We start from the raw sequence: 24147 nt of genomic DNA, 5'->3' as shown, positions 1-24147 counted from the left end.
AAAAAAAAAAAAAAAAAAAAAGTTTATTTTATTATGGCATATTTCTTAATGTATGTATGGTCAGTTACCTATTTCAAAAAACAAAGATTATTGCCACATGCCATGCCTCAAAATAAATTCCAAATGCATTACAGCACTAAATATTTTTCAATCTGCAGGAAACAATATTAAGCAACATGTTTCTGATCATAGAGCAGAGAATAATTTTATAAGCATTACAGCAATGGAAAAAACACAAAAATAAAATATCAATTACGACTATGGTTGCATTTAACAAAAATCCAAATCAAATTAAACTAAAAAGAGAGTGTATTTTATGGATATTAAGATGCAAGTACAAGTATGTGGCTGGACCCCAGAAATAACAAGAAGGAGAGACCTGAATTCCATAAAGAATTTTTGTTTTAGATCTCCACTCTTCTCTGTATCTCCTTCACTCTTATCACTGGATATAGCTCCGTCTATTTCTCTAATCAATATGATGAAAGGCAGTGTGCTGACAGCTGCTGAGCTTTCAATCTGAAGGTTGGGTACCTGAAGAGAGACAGACTAATTTATTGCTGGTCCTCGTACAAAAGTCCAGCAAGAGAAACACTAGCACATGTTGAAACACTCAGCTGTCAACATAGCATAACAAGGCCACTGTTACCTCAATCTGAACAGTGGTATGAAAGCATGAGTGGGAAGCAAAACAAAAATAAAAATACATTTCCAAAAGGTGGTAGAGGAAATATCTTCACTCTAAGAAGATAGATTGAATTAAATAAAACTATAAATATGTCATGATCAGAAAAAGAGGTCAAGCGAAGTTACAAGACATTGCAAACTAGAAAAAGTGTCAGTGAGAAGACAGTCTCTTTCCTTAATGCATAAATGCAAAAGAAGATAAATATAAATATTCAAAATGGGCAAGACAAAGACTTAAGAACTACAAAGAAGGCATCCAATAAAATCATTGCTGAAAAATGTTCAGCTTCATTAATAATCAATGAAATGTGAATTTAAATAGCCATCAACTGCAAAGTTTTTTCCTCTGAAGTTGATTTATTTTTATTTACAATACTTGGAAATTTAAAGAAATGTGCACTTTCACACACTCGTGGTAGGCATATAAGTTAATGTAATCTTTCCAGAAGACAATCAGGTGACATGCATCAAGAAAATGAACACATTCTTGAAAAATGAACACATTCTTCATAATATGTTATTTTGTATAAAAGAATTTAGAAAACAAAGATATGTACCAATACCATTTTATTCACAAGAATATCTTCATCGAAATGTTATTTTTATAGCAAAAATTTGAAAATGAAGATAATGTCTAGCAATAGAGTTATCTCAATACACTTTTATGTTTTTAGGAGGACTATTGTACATCACTAAAATTATATTCTATTAAATATTAAAATTAAATTTTATTAATAAATATTAAATAACATGGAAAATGCTGTTAAGAAAAAACACAAAATTACAACATTTTATATGCAATGTGATTCTAGGATGTGTGTGTGTGTATACACACATGTGTATATATTTTTTGCTATGTGTATCTATAAATAGGTGTGTTTATATATATCTATATATACACACCTTTTTCTGCTATGTGTATTTATAAATAGGTGTGTGTATTTATAAATGCACATAGCAAAAAATATTGGAAGAAAATACACCTAAATCTTGATATCATTAACTTTCTAGGTCGTAGAATTTTAAATGATTATTTTTTCTCCTTTTTTTATTTTCAAAAAAGAAAAAGTTCACAAAAGTTTTCTTTTTACTTTCAGTAATGTACTTGAGCTACTTTGTTTTTAATTAGAAAATAATTTACAAAATCTTCAAACTTTTGAAGTTTAAAAATATATCCAACTTTTGAGTCAATGAGAAAGTAATGTGTGCATTTAAAAATATCTATAAAATAACAAAAAAGTAAATATCCACAATAAAATGTGTGAAATAAGCCAGGGTTACAAAGAGAAGTAAATACATAAACCAAATGCTTTAGCAAATTTTTTTAAAGCATAGGGAGAGAGATCCAAGATGGCTGATCACTAGCAGCTCGGGATTGTAGCTCCCACCGAAAGCGCAGAGAACAAGAGGACGCCACACTTTCAGATCAACTTTTGTTGCTCACACACCAGGAGATTCCCAGCAGAGGAACCCCACGTGTCGCCAGAGAGACTCTTGAGGCTGGTGAGGCAGTTTTGCCGCTGCCTTGGAGCGGTGGTTCTTGGTGCAGAGTCAGAAAAGCACCATCAATCTTAAAGCCGCTGTTTTGGCCGGCACAGTGGGTTGCTCAGATTCTAGTGCCGGGAATCAACAAGTTGGACGTCCATTCAGAAACCCAACTATAAAGACGGTAATTATAAAGACCACAGATGGATAAATCTATAACGAAGGGAGGAAACCAGCCTAAAAAGTCTGAGAATACACAAAATCAGAACGCCTCTCCCTCTACAGGGGATTACAGTTCCTCATCAGCAACAGAACAAGGCCTGATGGAGAAAGACTGGGTTCCATTAGCAGAAGCAGGCTTCAAAAAGTGGATGATAAGAAACTTCTGGGAATTAAAAGAACTTGTTCTAACCCAATGCAAAGAAACTAAGAACTTCGAAAAAAGGTTTGACGAAATGTTAACAATAACACAATTTAGAGAGGAATATATGTGAATTAATGGAGCTGAAAAACACGAGAACTTCGTGAACTATGCACAAGTTTTAACAGCCGAATTGATCAAGCAAAAGAAATCAGAGGTCGAAGACCAACTTCATGAAATAAAACAAAAAGACAAGATTAGAGAAAAAAGGATAAAAAAGAACGAGCAAAGTCTCCAAGAAATATGGGACTATGTGAAAAGACCTAATCTACATTTGATAGGTGTACCTGAATGTGACCAAGAGAATCAATCGAAGCTGGAAAATATGCTTCAGGATATCATTCAGGAAAACTTTCCCAACCTAGCAAGACAGGACAATATTCAACTCCAGGTAATACAGAGAACACCACAAAGATATTCCTCAAGAAGACCAACCTCAAGGCACATAATCGCCAGATTCATCAGGGTTGAAATGAAAGAGAAAATACTGAGGGCAGCCAGAGAGAAAGGTCAGGTTACCCATAAAGGGAAGCCTATCAGGGCATTTCTACATGGTGGTCAGATGCACATATAAATTGTTCAGCCTTCACTTCTGCAGGTCCATGTAGCAATATATAATAAAAGCCTCAACTGTTCGTACCTAATGTTTCATAATTACAAGGCATTTTACTTTCTCCAAGTAAAAACATGAAAAATGCTTAATTTCAATCACAATAGAATTTATAACAGCGAAGCTTTGACAACTTACCCAACAAAGTGGGGTAGATTGAGAAAACTGTGACATATCCAGACAATGAAATATTAGGCGGCCATTAAAAAGGTGAATTATGTTCAGGAAGGGGTGCCTATGTGAAAATGACAGGAAAAAATTGGATAGAGTCAGGCCAGGCATGGTGGCTCACACCTGTAATCCCAGCACTTTGGGAGGCCGAGGCAGGTGGATCACTTGAGGTCAGGAGTTTGAAACAAGCCTGGCCAACATGCTGAAACCCTGGCTCTACTAAAAATACAAAAATTAGGTGGGTGTGGTGGCACATCCCTATAATCTCAGCTATTAGGCAGGCTGAGGCAGGAGAATCACTTGAACCCTGGAGGCAGTGAGCTGAGATAATGCCATTGCACTCCAGCCTCAGCAATGTGAGTGAAACACTGTCTCAGAAAGAAAAGAAAAAAGAACAGAACAGAACAGAAAAGGAGAAGAAAGAGGGAGGGAAGAAGAGAGGGAGGGAGGGAGGAGGAAGGAAGGAAGGAAGGGAGGGAGGGAGGGAGGGAGGGAGGGAGGGAGGGAGGGAGGAAATAGCGTAGAGTCATCTTAACTATGTCAGAGAAAATTCACATATGTGTAGGAAAAGAATAGAAGGAAATTCACCAAACTGTTAATAGTGATTGTTTCACAATGTTAAGGTTGTGTCTTGTTTTTCCCCCTTTCTTTCAATGTATTACTCAATTTATAAATATATGTGTGCTTTTAAAATAAAATTATTTAGAATAAAAAATGTCTCCGCACACATCAGACACACCAGAAAGTAAAATGCCTTAAATATCCATTGTGGGAGTTCACAGAGTGCAGCATATTTAAAAATAAATGCATTGAGCAGTCAAGTGGACTTTAAGACGTTACTATTTTAAAAATAAATGGTGTGTATTTTCAAAAGTTCTTATTTGCAGCATTCTGAACACAGATCCCTCTGTGATATGATGTTTAACTGTGCTTTATTTTCGATCAACCTGAAGCTTTCCTGGATATCTGTATTAGTCAAGCTTATCTCTTTTCATCTGGGACCTAACTACTTCACAAAGAAATTTTCTCTGAAAAATAACTTTCATTGAACTCATTCATTATTCATGTGAATGCAAACTCTCAGTTCATTTTAAAGTATTGGATCTTAGAATGAAACTAGAAATCTAGGAAGATATTAGTACCTGAAGTACCTCCTGGATTCTTGGGCAACTTATGAACAATAATAAATACAGAGTTTCAATCAGACACTTTAAAGGAAAAGGATTGTGGTAAATATGTAAATGCTTACATCTGAGATTCTGTAACCTTTTTAGATGTTCTACGACATGGTTGTTGCCTGGTATATCATTTTGCACAATTTTTTAAATCAGTAAATGAAAAATGCTATTAAAAAGATAGGGGTTTTTTTGTTTCAAATACTGAAACAGTTAGAAATATACAGAGATGTTTAAAAAACAAATGGAAAATGTTAAGAAGGAATATTAAGAAAGAGGCCAGGCACAGTGGCTCATGCCTGTAATCCCAACACTTTGGGAGGCTGAGGCAGGCAGATCAACTGAGGTCAGGAGTTCAAAACCAGTCCAGCCAACATGGCAAAACCCTATGTCTACTAAAAATGAAAAAGCTAGCTGGGTGTGGTGGCACACACCTAGAGGACAAGCTACTCAGGAGGCTGAGACAGGAGAATCGTTTGAACCCGGGAGGCGGGGGTTGCAGTGATCCGAGACTATGTCATTGCACTGCAGCCTGGGCGACACAACAAGACTCCATCTCACAAAAAAAGAAAGAAAGAAAGAGAAGAGAATATAGCAAATGCATTTTAAATATTTACATTAAATGTCAAGGACATGCACTTTGCCTTCAACATATCTGTGAGATATGATTGACTAAAAGATGCTCTTTTTCATAGACATACAGACCATCTTAAAGCTTAGGTTATTTTTGTAAATGAAAAAATGAGGTAAAATGTTATGGCGTAAATCTGATATGAATTAGATAAAAAGTAGTGTCATAATGAGAGGTTTTATTTCTGATCAAGAAACTGATGCCTAACTTTTCATTAAAATGAGCACAAAAACAATATTTAAGCCTGAAAAATTATCTGAGTCTCTCCCAAAAAGAGCAGATCTCTGGATCAAACTTTTCAAAATGTCTTTGTTAAGACAAAAATTCCATTGCATGTCACAGTTACAAAGAAAACTGTCCTGTCATCAAATGAATTTGAGGGATACTGAGTTAAACAGTCAAATTGTTTTCTTTGCTGCAGAACTCCTGAGAGACATGGTATGACTTTTGAAGAGGATGAAATGAATCAGTGCCTCCCAAATGTATTTGACCACTAAACTCTCCTTATGTATAACATCTCATGGGCAACATCTATGCACACACATGGTAGATATTGCTCTGTGGGAGCTGTGAACATCCATTTGTTTTTGTTTCAAACATCAGTTCTAATCTTTAACAGCAATATCTCCTTCTCAGCAAGAAAATTCACGTTGAAAAACAACAGAAATAGAGAAGAAGAAAACTAGAAAATTGGGATGAAACACAATATAGCTTCCCTGGAACCACAGGTTGTGAACTTATCATATTCTACTCATTTAATTAATAAGTAGATAAATAGAATCATGAGCTCTTCAGCATGAATATGTGTCATTTAAATGAGATGTTAAAAGCTAAAACTCTAACTGCTCTCAAGAGACACTAAAGTGATCACAGACTTTCATAAGAATAAAAGTTTGGCATGAATTCTTTGGCAGCATTCCTTGGTCTTGCCTGAAATCTGCAGTTGAATAGGAGATGAGCCAGTCCTCCATGACATTAAGGAGCTGGCAGCCTGATGAAAGTAAGCTCTGAAAGTGCTTGGGGACAATGGGCCGTAATAGTTGCGAGAGAGAGTGAGAAATAATTGCTAAAAAGGCAGTAATGGAAAAAGTCAGGCAGTCTCACTACAGACCTCAATAACCACCCTCCATCTTTCCTACCTACCTCATAGGCCTCTGTCTTAGCAAAACAAACTAGTTTGTGGGGCATAGTGTTAAGGCACAAGGAGGGGAATAAGTTCAACTGAAGGACCATTTACTGGGGACAACATACTATGACCAAATCACTGCATTTAGCTCTGAAGAAGAGGGCACATTCCAACAAACACTGTTCCTATCTTCAAGGAACAGGCAGAGCAGGATGTAGGCTTATTTTACACCAAAATAAATTCCTTGAAATACATAGTAGATTTTACGTGACCAAAAGAAAAGGAGAGTTCACCTTTGGCTAGAGGAATTGGGAAAGATTCCTCATAGGAAGAGACAAAAAGCAGGCTTTTTGCTTTGTTGATAGAATAATTGACTGCTGCACCTGCTTTCTTTTTCTGTACTCTACACCAGTAAGGCAACCTATCGTAAAAGACCAGAAGCTCTGCTGAGGGCAGGAACCAAGTATTTTTCATATTTGTGTTTTCCACTGGAGCTAGCATAGTCTTAGACATTAATAGATGGCTAATAATGTTTAATGAGTTAATAAATTGTCATCATTAATGAGTGAAAATGAGTATTGAATAACACTGGAAGAATAACTTTGACTTCGGGTAGTCTTATCGTGCAACTCAAATTTATTAAGGAAAATTACTAGTACTATTCACTAAACTGCCCATAATCCATAGTTTCTTTCTTACTGGCTACTCTCTGAAGTGTATCCACAATTCCTTGCTCCATATTTTCTTATTCCTCAAAGGCCATTCCTAGTGAATTAATGCAAATCTCTTTAAGGCATCAAGGAGTGAGCTTGGATGTGGTTATTGTCTCAAAAGTGACATCAAATCCCATTCTCCCTCCTCAAAGGACACTAATATCTGAAGACACTTACAGCAGGCTGGGTTAGAGCCAGACCCATTGAAGCTGTCCTTGTCCTTATCCACAGCTCTGTTCTTGGCTGGGACTTTCTGAAAGGTAAAAATCCAACCTCTTCTGTCCATTCACTTTCCGTCAGGTCAAGAAACACTTGCTTCCCATCCAAATCCATCTAGCATGGGCTCTTTACCAAGAATGTGTTGGGCTCTAAAGATACAACAAAAGTAAGAAAGCTGAGTAAGGAAGAGAGCATTTATCTAAGGGAATCTTAGAATTTAAATCTGGAGCCTTGGATTTAAAGGTGCAGTAAATATAGGCCTATAGTAAATGCTTATGATGTAATAAACTAGAATTACGGATGTGGCAATAAAGAGAGGCAATAGAATATTGTATATTTAAGGAGCAGCTATCAACAAAGGAATAGATCAAATTGCCATCTCACTTTCTGTTGATAGCTTCTGGAATGGTTATTATTCCATAGGAATGCAAAACAGGAGTCAACACTATGAAAGCTTTCCATGCCCACCTTTCTTCCTGGATGACCTCACAGATCATCACAACAGGCACACAGAAGTTAGTTAAGGAAGCAAGCAAGCTTTCTTAGAATACATGCAGTATCTTGGCCCTGTCACATTCAGAATTAAATAGGAAAACAGCATAAACAAAAGAACTCGATGTGTTGTGCAGTACAGCTATATGCCATATTTGCAAAATCATGCTAGAAAGTTAAAAATTGCTATCTGAAGAACTGAATAAAATAACATTTTACAAAGAGGAAAGAAATACATTAATTAAAAGAGACCAATATGAAAACTTTCTGAAGACAATTGAGATACTGCATTACTTTCCTGTGGCTACCATCACAAATTACCAGAAACAGTGGCTTAAAACAACAGAAATTTATACTCTCACAGATCCCAGAGGCCAGAAGTCTGGGATTGGCAGGGTCTTATTTTCTCAATCCAGGAATTGGTAGGGTCTTATTTTCTCTGAGAGGTCTATGAGAAATTCATGTCTTTGCCTCCTCCAGCTTCTGGTGGCCTCAAGCATTCCTTGGCTTGTGGCTGCGTCACTCCAGTATCTGCCTCTTTTTTTGTTTTGTTTTGTTTTTTCATTTTATGTGATGAAGTCTCGCTCTGTCACCCAGGCTGGAGTGCAGTGGTGCAATCTCGGCTCATTGCAACCTCTGGCTCCTGAGTTCAAGTGATTCTCCTGCCTTAGCCTCCTCAGTAGCTGAGATTATTGGTGTCAACCACCATGCCCAGCTAATTTTTGTATTTTTAGTAGAGACAGGGTTTTGCCATGTTGACTAGCCTGGTATCAAACTCCTGGACTCAAGTAACCTGCCTGCCTTGGTCTCCCAAAGTGTTGGGTCTGCCTCTTTAAATCTACACTTACTCCTGGGTGATGCCATTCAGTCTCATGGCTTTAAATGCCACCTTTATGGCGATGACTCCAAGATTTCTATGTCTAGGCCCAACCTCTCCCTCATAAGATCCACATTGGTATATCTAACTTCACAGCTGGCCTCTCCACTTAGATATTTTTAAAAAAAACTTTTATTTTAAGTTCAGGGGTCCATGGACAGTTTTGTACATAGGTAAATGTGTGTCATGGGGGGTTTGCTGTGCAGATAATTTCATAACCCAAGTATTAAGCCTAGTACCCATTAGTTATTTTTCTTGATCCTCTCTTTCCTCCCATACTTCGCCTCCCAATAGGCCCTAGTGTGTGTTGTTCCCCTCTATCATGTGTTCTCATCATTTGGCTCCCTTATACATGATAACACATGGTCTTTGGTATTCTGTTTCTACATTAGTTTGCTAAGGATGATGGCTTCACTTGAACTTCTAATAGGCACCACGAAAGAATCATGTCCCAAGTCAGGCACCTTCTGCATCGTTCCTTGTCTTAGTCAATGGCAAATCAAGCCAAAAACCTGATGTTATCCTTGATTCCCTTCCTCTCACTTATGCTTCATCAGCAAATCCTGCCAAAGCCCTTCAGATTTTATCTAAAGTTCAACACTTTTTGTCACGTCTCAATCCCACTTATCTGTACAAAGCCATCATCATCACTCACCTGGATTATTGAAACAGACTCTTACTGCAATAGCCTATTATTGCAACAGCTCCGAGGGCAGACCTTCCTGTGCTTTGTTCTTGCCAGTCCATTCTTAATACAGAAGCCAGCTTGATTCTCTTGAAATACGTCATATCATTTCACTCCTCTGCCCAAAGATAGCCAGTGTTTCCCACTTCACCCAGAATAAAACCCGAAGTCCTATGACCTCCCCTAAGGCCCTCTGTGATCTGCTCCAATCCACCTATCACTTCTCCAGGCTCATCTTCTACCAGTCCAAGCCTGGCTCACCCAACTTCAGCCTCACTCTTCCTCAAAAATAGCATTAGGCTGCTCCCACCTTAGACATTATATTTCCCCTGGCTGCAATGCTCTTCTCCCAATATCTTTAGAGTGATTTTCTCATTCCATTCAGGCTTTTGCTCAAAAGTTGCCCTCCCAGCAAGGGTTTTTCTCACCTCTCATGCTGACATGTCAATGCCAGTCTTCCTGTTCATGACCAATTCCCCTTCTAGAATAAAAGCTCCAAAAGTCAGATTTGTATCTCTTGCTCACATCCCAGTGCCTCACACAGTATCGGGCCAAGCATTTTACAAATGAACGAACAAATCATTGGATGAGTGAGTTATTCAGTAGACTCGTGGACATGATATATATAACCATGAATTGAAGTAAAACAAAAACAACAACTAAATCTCAGTGGACTGTAATTCTATTGCATTTCCGCAATGGTTATTATTGGAATATATTCACTATTACAAGGTAAATTGATCAGAACAATATATTCCTTTGACAGGAGCAAGATAGGAAGCCATTATTTTCCTGTGTGTGTGTGTGTGTGTGTGTGTGTGTGTGTGTTTTATCATTAAAAGAGATGGATTCTCTGGCACAATAAAACATTGTCTGAAATTCCTTTGGGGAGGAAAAGGGTAATTTTAACACTTTCACTCATCTCTCAGCACACGACTCATCTAGAGACAATGGAATCAGGTGGCAGTGGAATTGCATCTCTTTAAGTTTCTTGCCCACAACAATGGCTTCAATTTCTACCGTGTTACACTGAGTTGATTCGGATATCTCCCTGTTCCATGGAAACAGTGATTGAAAAGCAAGTTAGGAAGTATCCTTGGAGCCTGAAAAAAAAGTCAATCAGTGAGACCTAGAGCCAGGCATGGTCCTTTTCATATAAAAATTGCTGAATTCCACCCCTTTGGCATTATGATTCTCCACAGAGGGTGTGGAATTAGGGGAAGGTTTGGAAACCATTGCTGTGGGTTTACCTTTGGTGTCCTCACAAACAGCACATCATTTACCTTAGCCTTCTCTAAGTGTTATCCTTTGCCTACAATGAATGTGTTATTGATCCAGCAGTTGTAGGTTTGTGATTGAGAACATTTCTCCTGTAAATCTAGGTGGAATTATGTGGCATAACCCTAAAGGCTTTATGAGCACCCTTCACTGCACCACCATCCCCCCTTGAAGGCCACCTGCTGGGTATACAGAATGTTGCCAGCTGTGGCTTCCATCTGTGTCCATGTAGTCATAAAACACAACCGCCTACGTCCTCACTGCACCTCACTGGTTCAAGAGTCTACCCAAAACAGACAGAAACGCTCCTGTGGTGTTGGAACTCTGCTAAACACACCAAGATTTCAAGTGAATTCCTATCAGTTTATCTTAAATTACTGTGTGGTAGAGTCAGAATCTTGTTAGAAGAGAATATTACTCGAATATATGTGAGTTCCTTTAAAATTATCCATTTTTAATTTCAAAGCCCTTGGGGCAGGGGAAGAAGATGCTGATAAATATACTAGCCTGCTAGGTTTGCCATTAGAAAAAAAAAAGACCGTAGACTGGGTGGCTTAAACAACTTTAATAGACTGGGTATCTCTTAAACTGAAACACTTCATTTCTCTCAGTTCTGGAGGCTGGAAGTCCAAGATCAAGGTGTGGCCTGGTTTGGTTTCTCCGGAGGCCTCTCTCCATGGCTTGCAGATGGCCTCCTTCTTGTTTAGCCCTCACATGGCCTTTCCTCTGTGTGCACAAGTCCCTGGTATATCTCTGTGTGTCCCGATTTTCTCTTCTTATAAGGACCAGTCAGACTGGATTAAGGCCCACCCTAGCTGCCTCACTGTAACCTAATCACTGCTTTAAAGACACTGCTTCCAAATATGGTCACATTCTGAGGAACCCAGGGTGAGGCCTACAACATATAAATTTGAAGGAGGACACAATACAGTCCATAACAGTGACTTACAAACAAACAAGTCACATCTGAGTTTCAAAGCTATTGCAGAATGTAGGTCCAGGCCTTATTGTCTCATACCCTTGGTTTAGTGACCATACCTTGTCTCAGGTGATGGAACACAGAGTATGGGGGCCAGACAGTTTTAGCATCAGCCTTATTTACACCAGCATCTATCCTTCCCAGCAAAGTACAGTGGGAGCAATCAAGGCAAGGCCCTCCTAAGTGAAGCCTAAATATGAACATTTATTAAGAAAAAAAGCATTCACTTTTTTCAGATTTCTTATCTACTCTGGTGTTTACAAGCAGTGTGATTTTACCCTTATCATTTTAAATGGCACAAATATTCATCTAGAAAGACAGGCTCATGACTCAGAAAAAAGCCCAACTTATTTCACTTTCCGACTCTTTGCTTGGACAATGGTGGGTGAAGTGGGGAAGAGGCTGGTGAGGCAGATATTAAGCATGCCCTTTGACACTTGTTCAAGCTTCCTAGTGATGATCAGACAGAGGACTACTGCCCAACCATTTCCAGTCTATAAAGACTGGCACACGATCTGTACTCACTCAAACTGATCCACAGCATAGAAAGGACAAAAAGTAGCTTAACAATACTTCTCAAGCTTCAGGTACACACAAGCAATGACAGAGAACATGGAAAACCCAGGCCTGCCGATTTTGAGGTTTCTCACCCTCCTGCGTTCCATCTGCCATGCTCTACTTTCTCAACAATTACAGCAGAATGAAAAGCCTTGTTCTTTATCCTGAGCTCTCAGAGCCCTGCTTTCTCCCTTCACCCACTGCCCTGGCTTGAGAAATTTCAAAAATATAAGGAGAAGGGGCAGCTTTGCCTCTCTTCCTTGAGCCTAAGCTAGTTTTGTTTTTTACTTTCCTGACCCTTCCATGCCACTGTATTTTTAGAAGAAGAAGTCAGCTTGGCTCAAATGAGAGAGAGAGAGGAAGACGAACAGAGGGATGAACAAGGTAGGAATTTCTCATCTCAAACCAATGGGCCCTCACATGACTGAGGCCAGAAGTTCACAATATGAAGACCCCTAAAGACTTCAGAAGCCTCATTGACAGCTCACACTCACAATTATTATATAAAAGAAGTAAAAGGGATGAAGGAAGGAAAAGTTGAAGGGATGGAAGGAGGCAGAAAGAGAGAGAGAGAAAGAAGAAAAACAAAGAAAGAGAGAGAGAAAGGAAAGAAAGAGAGAAAGAAAAGAAAGAAAGAAGAAAGAAAAAAGAGCAAGAAAGAGAAAAAGAAAGAAAGAAAAAAGAAAGAAAGAAAGAAAGAAAGAAAGAAAGAAAGAAAGAAAGAAAGAAAGAAAGAAAGAAAGAAAGAAAGAAAGAAAGAAAGAGAAAGAGGAAGGGAGGGAGGGAAAGAGGGAGGGAGGAAGGAGAGAGAGAGAGAGAAGGAGGGAAGGAAAGAAGGAGGGAAGGAAAGACAGGTGGAGGAAATTATGCAAGGGCCCCTACTTATATGCCCCTTTATTCTTCTTATCAAAGACTCTACATCCCATTTTGTTGTATTTGAAGCTATAGGGAGGGGAAGGAGGGAGGAAATGGCTGATCCTCAAACAGTCTGCCCATATATGAGGTAATGGTCTGGCTCCTATTAATAACTTCTGTTTCTGTTAGATCTTACTTTCTTGGTGCTTCTCCAGCTTTCTATATACCTCATACCACAGTAGATTTTTTGCATTTATCAGCAACCCTCTCTTGGAGAAAGTGTGATGGGGTCTTGAGCTGATGACACTATTCATAATGCCTGTTTGGTGAAAAAAATGAAAAGAAATTGCTCTAAAAGTGACAAAACAGAATTCACCTGCACACTACCCAAGTACACAATGAAAACACGTGTAATTCTCTTAAACCCAGGTTCATTCAGCTTTATGTGATAGATAACTATGTCACAAAAGAACAATTTTGAGTTGAGTAGGAAGTTCACAAGCTGGTTCCAACTCCTTTTTTTTTAATTTCCATTATCCACGTGCAATAATAAAAAACTTATTTCTAGGGAATATTTGAGTTTTCAGGATATTTTGACTACATTGTATCATTTGCTTTATAGAGCAATTCTCCAAGGGAAGCAAGACAACATTATTAGCCCACGTGTATGAAACAAAGAGCAGAAATAACTTGATGAAATGAAAACTTTTACATTATGTGGAGACTCAGACATCTGAATCTGTCCCAGACAAGACTGTGACTTGGAATAAGCAGGATATAACGTGTAATCTTTGTGTTCACTTTTTTATCTATAAAAATGGAAAAAAATACCTCCTACCTTGAAGTTTATAGAGTGTAATTAAACATATGTAGAAGAGCTATTTCATAGTATTTTCTTTCTTATTCTTAAAAATCCTTCTCAAAGAGGTAGTAGGTAGATCAGGTTTCAAAATTCAGAACTTCTGTTTCCTATTCAGGTATTTTTTGTCTCCAACCAGCCTACCCTATACAGATGAATGGCGCTCACATCCACACCAGTAATTGACTTTTCCCTTAAATGGCTGTAGTCTGACTGTCCTAAAGATGCCTTGGTCTCCCCGAGAATGCTGATTCTGAGTAAGACACAGTCTCTCTACATGAGGGCTCTCCCTGTGGGGTTGGGGAGATAGACAAGTAAACAAGTAATTGCTAATAAATACCAAAGAAGCCCTATCACCAAGCAGCCCTCTGTGTGGGTCACCGTGATGGTGGCAGTAAGATCGCCTCACATCCATCTTCTGGTGACCAAGTGACTTTTGTGTCACATTGTCACCTCACTGTTGAGCATCCACCAAAGTTCTGAGAGAAACTGAAAATTGACTCCAAAGACTCTCCCAACAATTATCTGACAAAAGTAAAACACAAATTGACTTGAACGGAAATATTTTTCCTTATGTTCATTTCAGAATAAAGGTCTTATATGGCTCCTTAGGTAAAGGTTAATATTATTAACTAACTCTGTCCTGTAATTTTCCTTTTTTTAATTTTTAGTTTCTGTGGGTGCATAGTAGGTGTATTGTCATATGGTTTCCAACTATGATTTCTCAGAAGACAAAGAAATTATCTATACATGAATGCCTCATATTATCAGTCTATAAAAGCCAGAAATATTTCCAAAAGGAGCCAGAATAATTCACTATAAACTATCTTAACTTTCACAACCCAACAATGTAGTTATTTAATAAAGTCAGTTCAGCAGGAACATTATAGATGTGTGTTTATTGCTTTTTTCAAAGCAGGATCAGGGTCATTTATTAGAATTAGTCTGTCTATTGGAGTTCCCTTTCTAACAAAGAATGCACACAAATGATGCTCATGATGCGTATTTGTGATTTTCATTTCAGATTTTTTTATATTCTTCTTTTTGCCCCTTTGAGTGGAGAGAGAACTTAGAGCACTTGTAAATCAATCTATCACAGACAAGTCAGCAAAAAACCTACTACTGGCTTTTCGAAAGGGGTCACTCAATTGTGAGAGTAGATAAAAAAAAAAAATAGCAGCCTGCTAGTTACAAGTATTCAGCATTCCATGAGCATTAGTTAACATGTATTTTCAAAAGAAAAAAGGAGTATTCGTCAATCCAGGAGTAACTTAAATGGAGACCAGTTAAGAAAGCTTCTACTGTATGACCTGTGTCTATTAATAATTCTAGGACATCTCTTAAAAAACATTTAAAAACATTCAGTTAACAACACTTACATTATTGCTGTCAAAGACCAATGTCTCAAGCAAAATCAGAGCTAAATTCTCTGATGAGGCTTTAAGCACTAATATTTTGTATTGTTACTTGTAGCGAGATCCTCACATTTAAGCTATCAGAGCCTGCCTAGCTCATGTACACTTGCTCCATGAAGCAACATATTTCTCCAGTTATCAGAAGCAGGTTTGCCTTAGACTAAACAACTTCCAAAAAAAAAGAAAGAAAGAAAAGAAAAGAAAAACAGTTCTTTGAATCTTCTTGTGCACTTCGGAAAGTACTAGAATATGATATCAGAATTCTGAGCAATGAAGCACAAAAAAGGATATTTTTATTCTGAAAAATCTAAGAGTATGTATATGTCATTTTGATCCCATCAACTCCACATGATCCCCTTAGAGTCTTGCTAATCTTCTGAATAGCAAGATCTTCATTCTAGAAGAATGATCCTACTAGGATCCACTTCAAATTATGTTTAGGTCAAGCACAGTGCAATTCTTATCCACACCATAGAAAATCGCTTTCCACCATATTATAAGTTTTTATGCCACTAAATATTTGGAATATAGTCCATCATTGGATTTAAAATTTTAAGCATACATATGCAGTTAGTCCTATTTATCTGCGTGTGGTGCATGCTGATAAACTTAACTTTTTTAGCCCTGGATTTGGGATCTGCTCTGACTATTCCTCCATTTATCATTTGAGGTCTTTTGTTCGTATATTTACATTCTTCTTTTTACTAGCTGGGCGCAGTGACTAACACTTGTAATCCCAGCACTTTGGGAGGCCGAGGAGGGTGGATCACCTGAGGTCAGGAGTTCGAGATCAGCCTGGCCACCATGGTGAAACCCTATCTCTACTAATAATACAAAAATTAGCTGAGCATGATAGTGCACATCTGTGATCTCAGCTACTCAGGAGGCTGAGGTAGGAGAATTGCTTTAACCCAGAGGTGGAGGTTGCAGTGAGCTGAGATAGCACCACTGCACTCCAGCCTGGGCGACAGAGCTAGACTCTGTCTCAAAAAAAAAAAAAAAAAAATTTACATGTGAACCATGTTACTAATGCTTCTCATGCATCTCTTTTGCTTCTGCAGGAGGGATTTTTGAAACAGTGGAAAATGAGCCTGTTAATGTTGAAGAATTAGCTTTCAAGTTTGCAGTCACCAGCATTAACAGAAACCGAACCCTGATGCCTAACACCACATTAACCTATGACATCCAGAGAATTAACCTTTTTGATAGTTTTGAAGCCTCACGGAGAGGTAACTATTTTCCCACTTTTAAAAGCTTCTTTGGGTGATATGTCTGCTCTCCAAGTCACCTTCTTTTTGCTACCTGCCCTCTTTCAAAGTGGACATCCTTGTGCAAATGGGTCACAGGAAATCTGGGTCTTTGATGTCACTGATCAATGCAATCTGAACTAAACTAATGGATGTTGCCGAGCACTGTTTACTGGGCTTTCTGATTAGCTTACCCTTCAGTGCCCTCCACTCTATGATTAACTAGTTCAGCTGTGAATGGAAAATGTCAAGCTTGATCTGTTTTTCCTTCCTGAAGCTGAGATATCACCATGAAATTGTGCAGTGCAGTCAAATAAAACATTGTAGAAGGTCACATCCACTGAGCATGTGGAAATGCCCAGGACACACATAACTCACACCCTGAATTTTAACAGGTTGTAAACTACTGAGTTTACCTAGTGTTCTCCCAACTTCTTTTCACTCGTTTCCACAAAATCATAGAAATATGAAGATAAAGCCTGTGAGAGAAACGTCTGCATTTGATCCTCTTTTTTCTTCTGAACTGAAGACAAGTGCCTAGCCTAAAAAATAATCTAATTCATATGCTGGCTGGAAGGTTTCTCTCACAGAAAGATTCATTTGGAATTGTGGGGCTTGTTTAGACATCTTCTAGACAATTCTGGGACAAGTCTTTGAAGTAAGATCACATTCCATATAGTTCAGAGTTGGCTCCTAACAGGGACACTATCTAGTCACTAAATAGAAGTGCTTATGTGGAAACAAAGGCTACTCATCACCCCAGAATAGGAGGGGTTCTTTGCTTCAAAGAGGAATCCTTGCCTACTAAATACACACAAATAAATGAAATAAAATGAATACCATGTTTATGCTGATTTCCAGGTAATTAAATGCTGGTTGTTTCCATATAGAATTAATCTAGTTCAATCATAGGTTATGTCCACCTGATACAGCCTTCTATAAGAATTCTAGTGTTCTTTGCAAACAAAATATAAAACTTATTTTCTTAGGAGCACAGATATAAAATTAACAGCATAATCATCTTTTTATATCTATAGCATAACTTAAGTATGAAAATATTTTCTTTTTCAAGATGGGTAGACTTTGAGATATAATATAGGTCTAAGTTTTCTATGGACAAATAATAAAACTGTATATTTATGCAGCATTTTAAAGTTTGCAAGCCATCCTCACATAAATTATCTCTACAATGTAGAGACAGATTTATCACACACACACACACCCCTATGCAAACAGACACAGACACTCATATACATTGTTAAGCAAATACCATTGAAAGCCAACCACATTTAGCAATGAAACTCTAAGCCACATAAAAATTGAAAGCTTTCTTGTGATCTGAAGTACCTGGCATACTTGTCAATTAAACACTCCAAAGCTTCTTAAAACTGGTAATTTGCTGGCAAACAGAATTCAAAAGGATTGATTTTCTGTCAAGTAATATTAGTATCTAAGATCTAAATATTAACAGGAATCTCAATCCATTTCTTATGCTAGATAGAACAACAGTTTACACATTCCCATACTGTCATTTTACTTGGCTAACTAATGAAAACATAACCAGAAAATAAGCTTCTGAAGACAATGACAATTTATACTTCCAGCACGTAATGCACAAAACTGTACATCTTCATAGTTCATGTAGTAATTCACTACCAAAGAGCATGGTAGAAGAAAGTTTTCCTTGTAAACATTTGCTGTTCCTTAGATACCTGCAATATAGCTGTCAATGTTGTATCAGTTATTCTTTCTGAACTATATCAGATAACTACAGAGCCATATCATTTTTCTAACTATTTTTATTTGTAGGATATTATTATAAAATATAATAAAATTTCATTTATTAATTTAGCTAATTTGATATTTAATTATCTGATGACAGTTCTAAATTTGTACAATTAAAATATAAATTGGAAAATGTGTTTAAGCTTTTATTTAATTCCTACCAGTGTAAGATTAATAGGCACTATTTTACATGGTGGTAGAGGGCAAACTGCCTCAGCCCTTCTGGAAGGGAATTTGGTTAATATATTTCAAATGACTTCAAACTATCTGTACCCCTTAATTATAGCTGGTAATTTAACTTCTGGAAATCTACTCTTAGAAAGTAGCATAGGATGTAGAGAAAAACATAAGAACTAAGGTGTTATAATATTACTTACAATAGCCAAAAATTAGGAGCAGCTTAAATGTTTTTGGGAGGGGTTTGTTTGTTTGTTTTTTGAAACAGAGTCTCACTCTATCACCCTGGCTGGAGTGCGGTGGCACTATCTCTGTTCACTGCAACCTCTGCCTCCTGGGTTCAAGCGATTCTTGTGTCTCAGCCCCCCCCAAATATTTGGGAATACAGGTGCACACCACCACACCTGGCTAATTTTTGTATTTTTAGTAGAGATGGTGTTTCACCATGATGGCCAGCAAGGTCTCAAACTCTTGACCTCAATGAGTGATCTGCCTGTCTCAGCCTCCCGAAGTGCTGGGATTATAGGCATGAGCCAAATGTTTAATATTGTAGGAATGCTTAAATAAATGATGACATGCCCATGGAATGGTCTATTCTACAGACACTAAAAACATACTTTAAAGAATTTGTAATGACTGAAAAAAAGACATGCTATAGCGTTAAAGAAAGCAATGTATCAAACTCTATTTATATAATGATTCTAATTTTCCCAAATATTAATAGATATTATTCCAAAATGATAGGATTAATCACAGAGTCTTTTTATCCTTACATTTTAAATATTCTAAATTCTCTCAGTGAGTGTTTATAATATCATAATGAGAAAAATACATTTATGTTATAAGTAAATTTTTCAATAGATATTGACTTGATTTCTGACACCAGGGTAGAAAGTGGCTGACCTTGAGCCAAAGCTCCTGTCCAGTGGCCACAACTCTCTCCATTGTCTATGAAATGAGAGAGTTGGACCAAATGTCTTCTAAGATCTTTTTAAGCTATGCTATTTCATTATTTTAAAATTAATCAGACATAAGCACTGCTTATGAACATTCTCTAGCAGTATTTCAATAACCTGGAACTTCTTTGTGAGATTTGGGAAGATAGGAGCTAAAGCACTGTGTAGTTACCCAGAGGCTCTTTCTTCTGAATTTTGTAACCACATTAATATTTTCATTGCCACCCTGCTGCATGACAGAACTTAATTCATACAGCATTCACTTGGCAAAGGGCTTGTTGGTAACTAGGAGTGCTTTCAGGTAACACCACACCAAGCAAGGGATTTAGACTCCATCTGATTAAAGGTAATAAAGCGAAACCAGCAGTGAATTGGCCTTGTGGCTAATCAGTTCTAAGTTTACATCTATCAGTATATTAGTAGCTCAAGAAAGTCGGAAGTTGGACCAAGTATATTTCCTCAATCTACAGACAGGGCTTGTAAAAGATTTTTCAATAGCTGCATTGAAAATAGGAATCATGAAAGAGAACAATTAAATTCAAAGAACTCTCTTTTTCTCTCCCCCTTTCTTTGCCCTCCCTCCCCATCCTCTCCTTGTCCTTGGGCAACAGCATGTGACCAGCTGGCTCTTGGTGTGGCTGCTCTCTTTGGCCCTTCCCATAGCTCCTCCGTCAGTGCCGTGCAGTCTATTTGCAATGCTCTCGAAGTTCCGCACATACAGACCCGCTGGAAACACCCCTCGGTGGACAACAAAGATTTGTTTTACATCAACCTTTACCCAGATTATGCAGCTATCAGCAGGGCGATCCTGGATCTGGTCCTCTACTACAACTGGAAAACAGTGACTGTGGTGTATGAAGACAGCACAGGTATGGGACGCACACCAGACCTCACCTGGCCGTGTCTGCTCTGCACAAAGAGAACGAAAGTATCAAATAGGCATTAAACTCATCAGGTGGAGCACATAAACGTGCTCTTTTATATAAAGCTAACTGAATATTCTAAAGTAATTTAACAATGCATGTGTACATAATTCACATTTCTTTTTGTTTATTGATCCTATCTAATGATTCTTTTATCATCAAGTCTAGGGGAACTTTTTTAAAAAAAGAAATATCACCTTATCAACATATATTATAATCCAATCACAATATTAAACATGTATTTTCATTTTTCCAGCTCTGATAAGACTATGACCACAATTGAAAATGACCATGGAATATGATTCCAACTTGATAAGTAGCCATGTAAATGCTTAGAAACGTTTCCAACATAGGTTAACAAAGAGAAATTCATTTAGAGGTTGCTTTCATGGGAAAGGGACCATGAACCCCCAGTGACGAGCGCTTAATAAAGCTTGCATTGCTCCGCATGCTTATTTAGGGTGCAGGATGAAAATATGGCTGCTTGGAATCCAGTCCTCGTCAGTCATTCTGACCTGCCCTCATTTGAAGTTTCTTGTACTGGCACCTCCCCTCTGCTTTCTGCTTATAGTCCCGAATTTTTCGACATTCAGGCCCCTTTTTATTTAAAGTTGGGCAGTAACCCTCCACTGTCTACATAAAAAAGTTGAATTTCTTCTAATTCAAAACTCTTCATCATCCAGCCATTTTCATTTCCATTAACCCACGCCCTAGCATCCCTCACTGCCTATACTTTCACATGAGCTATGATGAAGAGTCTATCCTTTTTTCAATGACTCCTGTTTTCTGAGGCTGGCACCTCACTTTGGATAATCCTCTGCATGACCATCACAGTGGTGAACTCCCTCATTCTCCATGACCTGACCGCATGCAGACTTCCCTCTTCTTTAAAGCTCTCTGAGACTACCAGAGGGTTCACTAGCACTTTGGAAACAAAAACATTGTATCCCAAGTTATATTTCAAGTATCTGTTTAGATGTCTGTAAGAATGGAAATTTCCAAACATCAGAATTTTATGTTACTGATATTTATAATCTGCCACCTGTCATAGCCTGACATAGAGGAAAGAGGTTAGTAATTCCACATGGATAGAATAATACCATTGATTGTATAAATTTTTTTTCTGCAAGAGTCGAAATTAGTTGCCTTTTTTGATCTACACATTTGGTAATAAAACTATGAAAATTACAAGTAAAAATTAGTAAAGTGAAGCACTGTCACAAACAGTTTTGTTTCTCACTGCTCCTTTCACCAAGCACTAGCATACACTATTCCTCAAAGGATGAATATGTGCCTCCTCTATTTGGTGGTAAACTCTGGTTCCTTTATATTGTCAGATAAAAGTGACGAGTATAGTTGGAAATATGCACTTATGCATTTTCTGTGGCTCAACTCATTTTAAAAAGAAGTGAAGATTCTAAGTGACTGGCTTATATACTTTATAAATATTGTATTCAAAACAGTCCTACCAAGAAGAGTGAGCCACAAGCAGCCATATTTTTAGACCTTTACCTGCTTGCTGTGAAGGAAGAAATCATTATCTAATCAAATCCACACACATATTTTAAAGGGCTTTGAAGAAGAATATCATGTAATCATAATTGTGGTTAGATCTCGCAAGTTGCCTACTTTTGTTAAACAGAAAGTTTTGTGAGCTCAAAATCAGGTTATATCTCATTATGTTGTGTTCTATGTAGTATAATCACCTCTCACCATTTCTAAAGCAAAGCCGGGTTATCCTAAAGGAAAACATATCAATGAATAATATTGAAACTCCTGGGTTTAATTTAAGAAAGAGTTCAACTAAAGATGTAGGCACTGTAGGTTTCAAATTGTATTTAGACAAAATATAATTAGTAAGTAAATGAAGGAAAAATTGATATTCTAACCACTCTCTGACTTCAGGTGAGCCACATGTATGTGACACTCATTTTGCAAAGCAAAAACCAAACTTCCTTTCTATCATCTTCTACAAGAAACTGAAATGTCCTCTTCATCTTTGTCAAGTTCACCTGTGCTCAGTGACGCAATAAATACTCGTTGAAATTGAAAATCCAAAATGATTTCATGTCGCTCATTTAGTGAGAGATGATTTATGTTAAAATGATTTTCACCCACAAAGACATTAAAAATGTAAATGAATAATCAATTGAGCCATTAAATTGGAACCCAGAGAATAAACAGGTCAACTGAGATCAATAAAAGCAGAAGCCCTGTGACTCTAAGTGGGTTTAATACTGCTTGACTCAGGGTTCTTGCTTGTAGTAATTATCACACCATAAAAAGAAGGAAACTTAGTAAACCTGAAGGAAAAGAAAGGATTTAGGTGTGCTTAGCGCCCTACACCAGAATTAAGTACCCATTAAAGAGCACTTTATTGGGATTTGTTTAGGAGTTTGTTAAATAGCCTGAAGCCAGCACAGATGTCGCGGGACCAAATGACCCATTACTCCCATTGAAGTCCATTGGAGCAGTGTGCACGTCTCTAAGGACAAAATTCAATTCACTGAATACTAGCAAGCAGAATTCTGTCCTCTAGAAGCTAAAATGTTGAAAGACTCTGGAGAACTCTTAGGAGGAGTAAAGTTTTGTCTTGCCTCATCTCTCTTCTCTTTCCTGGATGTCCTTCCCGTTAGTCACCTACTTGTCTCTGATTCCCACATCCAGAGGTTAACCCAGGCAATGAGAAATCACTGCCAATTGGACATCCCTTCTGATTCATTAGACCCTGGTGGAAGCCTGGCTTCTATCACTTCACACACAGCAAAAAGAGCTAAGAAGCTAAGCCTCAATTGCAGTGTGTGGTATATTCAGCAGTTTCTGCCTTCCCAAGGCCAGCCTCAGGGAAATGCACCCACAGCCGTTGCTGAAGAACAGGAATCAGCAAACTTTATCTGTGAAGAGCCAAGTGCTGAGGCTTTATGGCCATGGGGTCTTGGTCAAAACCACTGCACACTGATAAAGTAGCAAGCAAGCCCACGGACAATATGTAAATAAATGGACCTCGTGTGTTCCAGTAAACCTTTATTTGCAAAAATATATGCTGGGTTAGGTTTGGCCTTTTGGCTCTGGTTCACCTGCTACAGTCTTAAAAGATAAAACAATGGAGCTAAAAACTAAAATTGTAATTTTGTACACATGTGAAGTGGGTTCAGCTCACATCTACAACTCCTTCGTTTTGGTGTCTAGGTTTTCATGCACTTCTTTCACCTCACTTTCCCTCCTGGCTTCCTCATCAATACTTGTCAGTCATTTTTCTCATTATCTCTGGTATTTGTCAGGTGACATTCTGGTTCATTGGATAAACTACTTTTCAAAGAGGTGTTGGGGGAACCGATACCTTTCCTCAACCATCCTAACAGTCACAGATGACACTCATATAACAAAAGACAGGTTAGCAAGAGAAAATCATAGCAAATTTGTTTAATCAAAGTTTTACATGACTCAGGAGGCTTCAGAAAGGAAGATCAAAGACCTAGGGAAAACTGTCTATTTTGATGCTTAGATTCAATGAAGAATGAGCAAAATGTAGAAATATGATTGGACAAAATGTTAGAATCTAGTAGTAATAGGCTGAAGGGGGAAGCCCAACAAGGCCTGTCTGTGCATTCTTCTTAGTCTCACTGTGGAGTATTCCTTCCTCCTGGGTATGGGGCAGGACCCCTGTGAAATAAGAGTCTTCAAGGGAAAAGAGAATGATCTTTCAGATTCTGTAGCTTGCTTTGGCGGAGAGGAGTTCTAATTTCTATGCTCCACTCGGAGAAGGAAAATTCTACTTTCTATGTCTCACTTCAGGGGATTAACAGGGGCAGGATACTAGGGG

The 24147-nt window shown here is 37.9% G+C and overlaps 1 protein-coding gene across 8 annotated transcripts in view; it reads left to right on the top strand.

The window, feature by feature from the left end:
* Positions 1-24147, top strand: part of GRIK1 (glutamate ionotropic receptor kainate type subunit 1) — a 388898-nt gene that overhangs the window by 220783 nt on the left and 143968 nt on the right. For 6 of the 8 annotated variants that reach the window (XM_017541943.2, XM_037743256.1, XM_017541947.2 and 3 more), the window contains exons 2-3: positions 16298-16465; positions 20013-20270. In XM_017541943.2, the coding sequence (XP_017397432.1) occupies positions 16298-16465; positions 20013-20270 (426 nt within the window). The remainder of the gene's footprint in view (positions 1-16297; positions 16466-20012; positions 20271-24147) is intronic. The other 2 variants (XM_037743259.1, XM_037743258.1) reach the window with 1 other exon arrangement.

This window comes from Cebus imitator, unplaced genomic scaffold (assembly GCF_001604975.1).
Source record: "Cebus imitator isolate Cc_AM_T3 unplaced genomic scaffold, Cebus_imitator-1.0 Scaffold138, whole genome shotgun sequence".
NCBI lineage: Eukaryota > Metazoa > Chordata > Mammalia > Primates > Cebidae > Cebus > Cebus imitator.
This window is presented reverse-complemented; position numbering and strand designations above follow the sequence as displayed.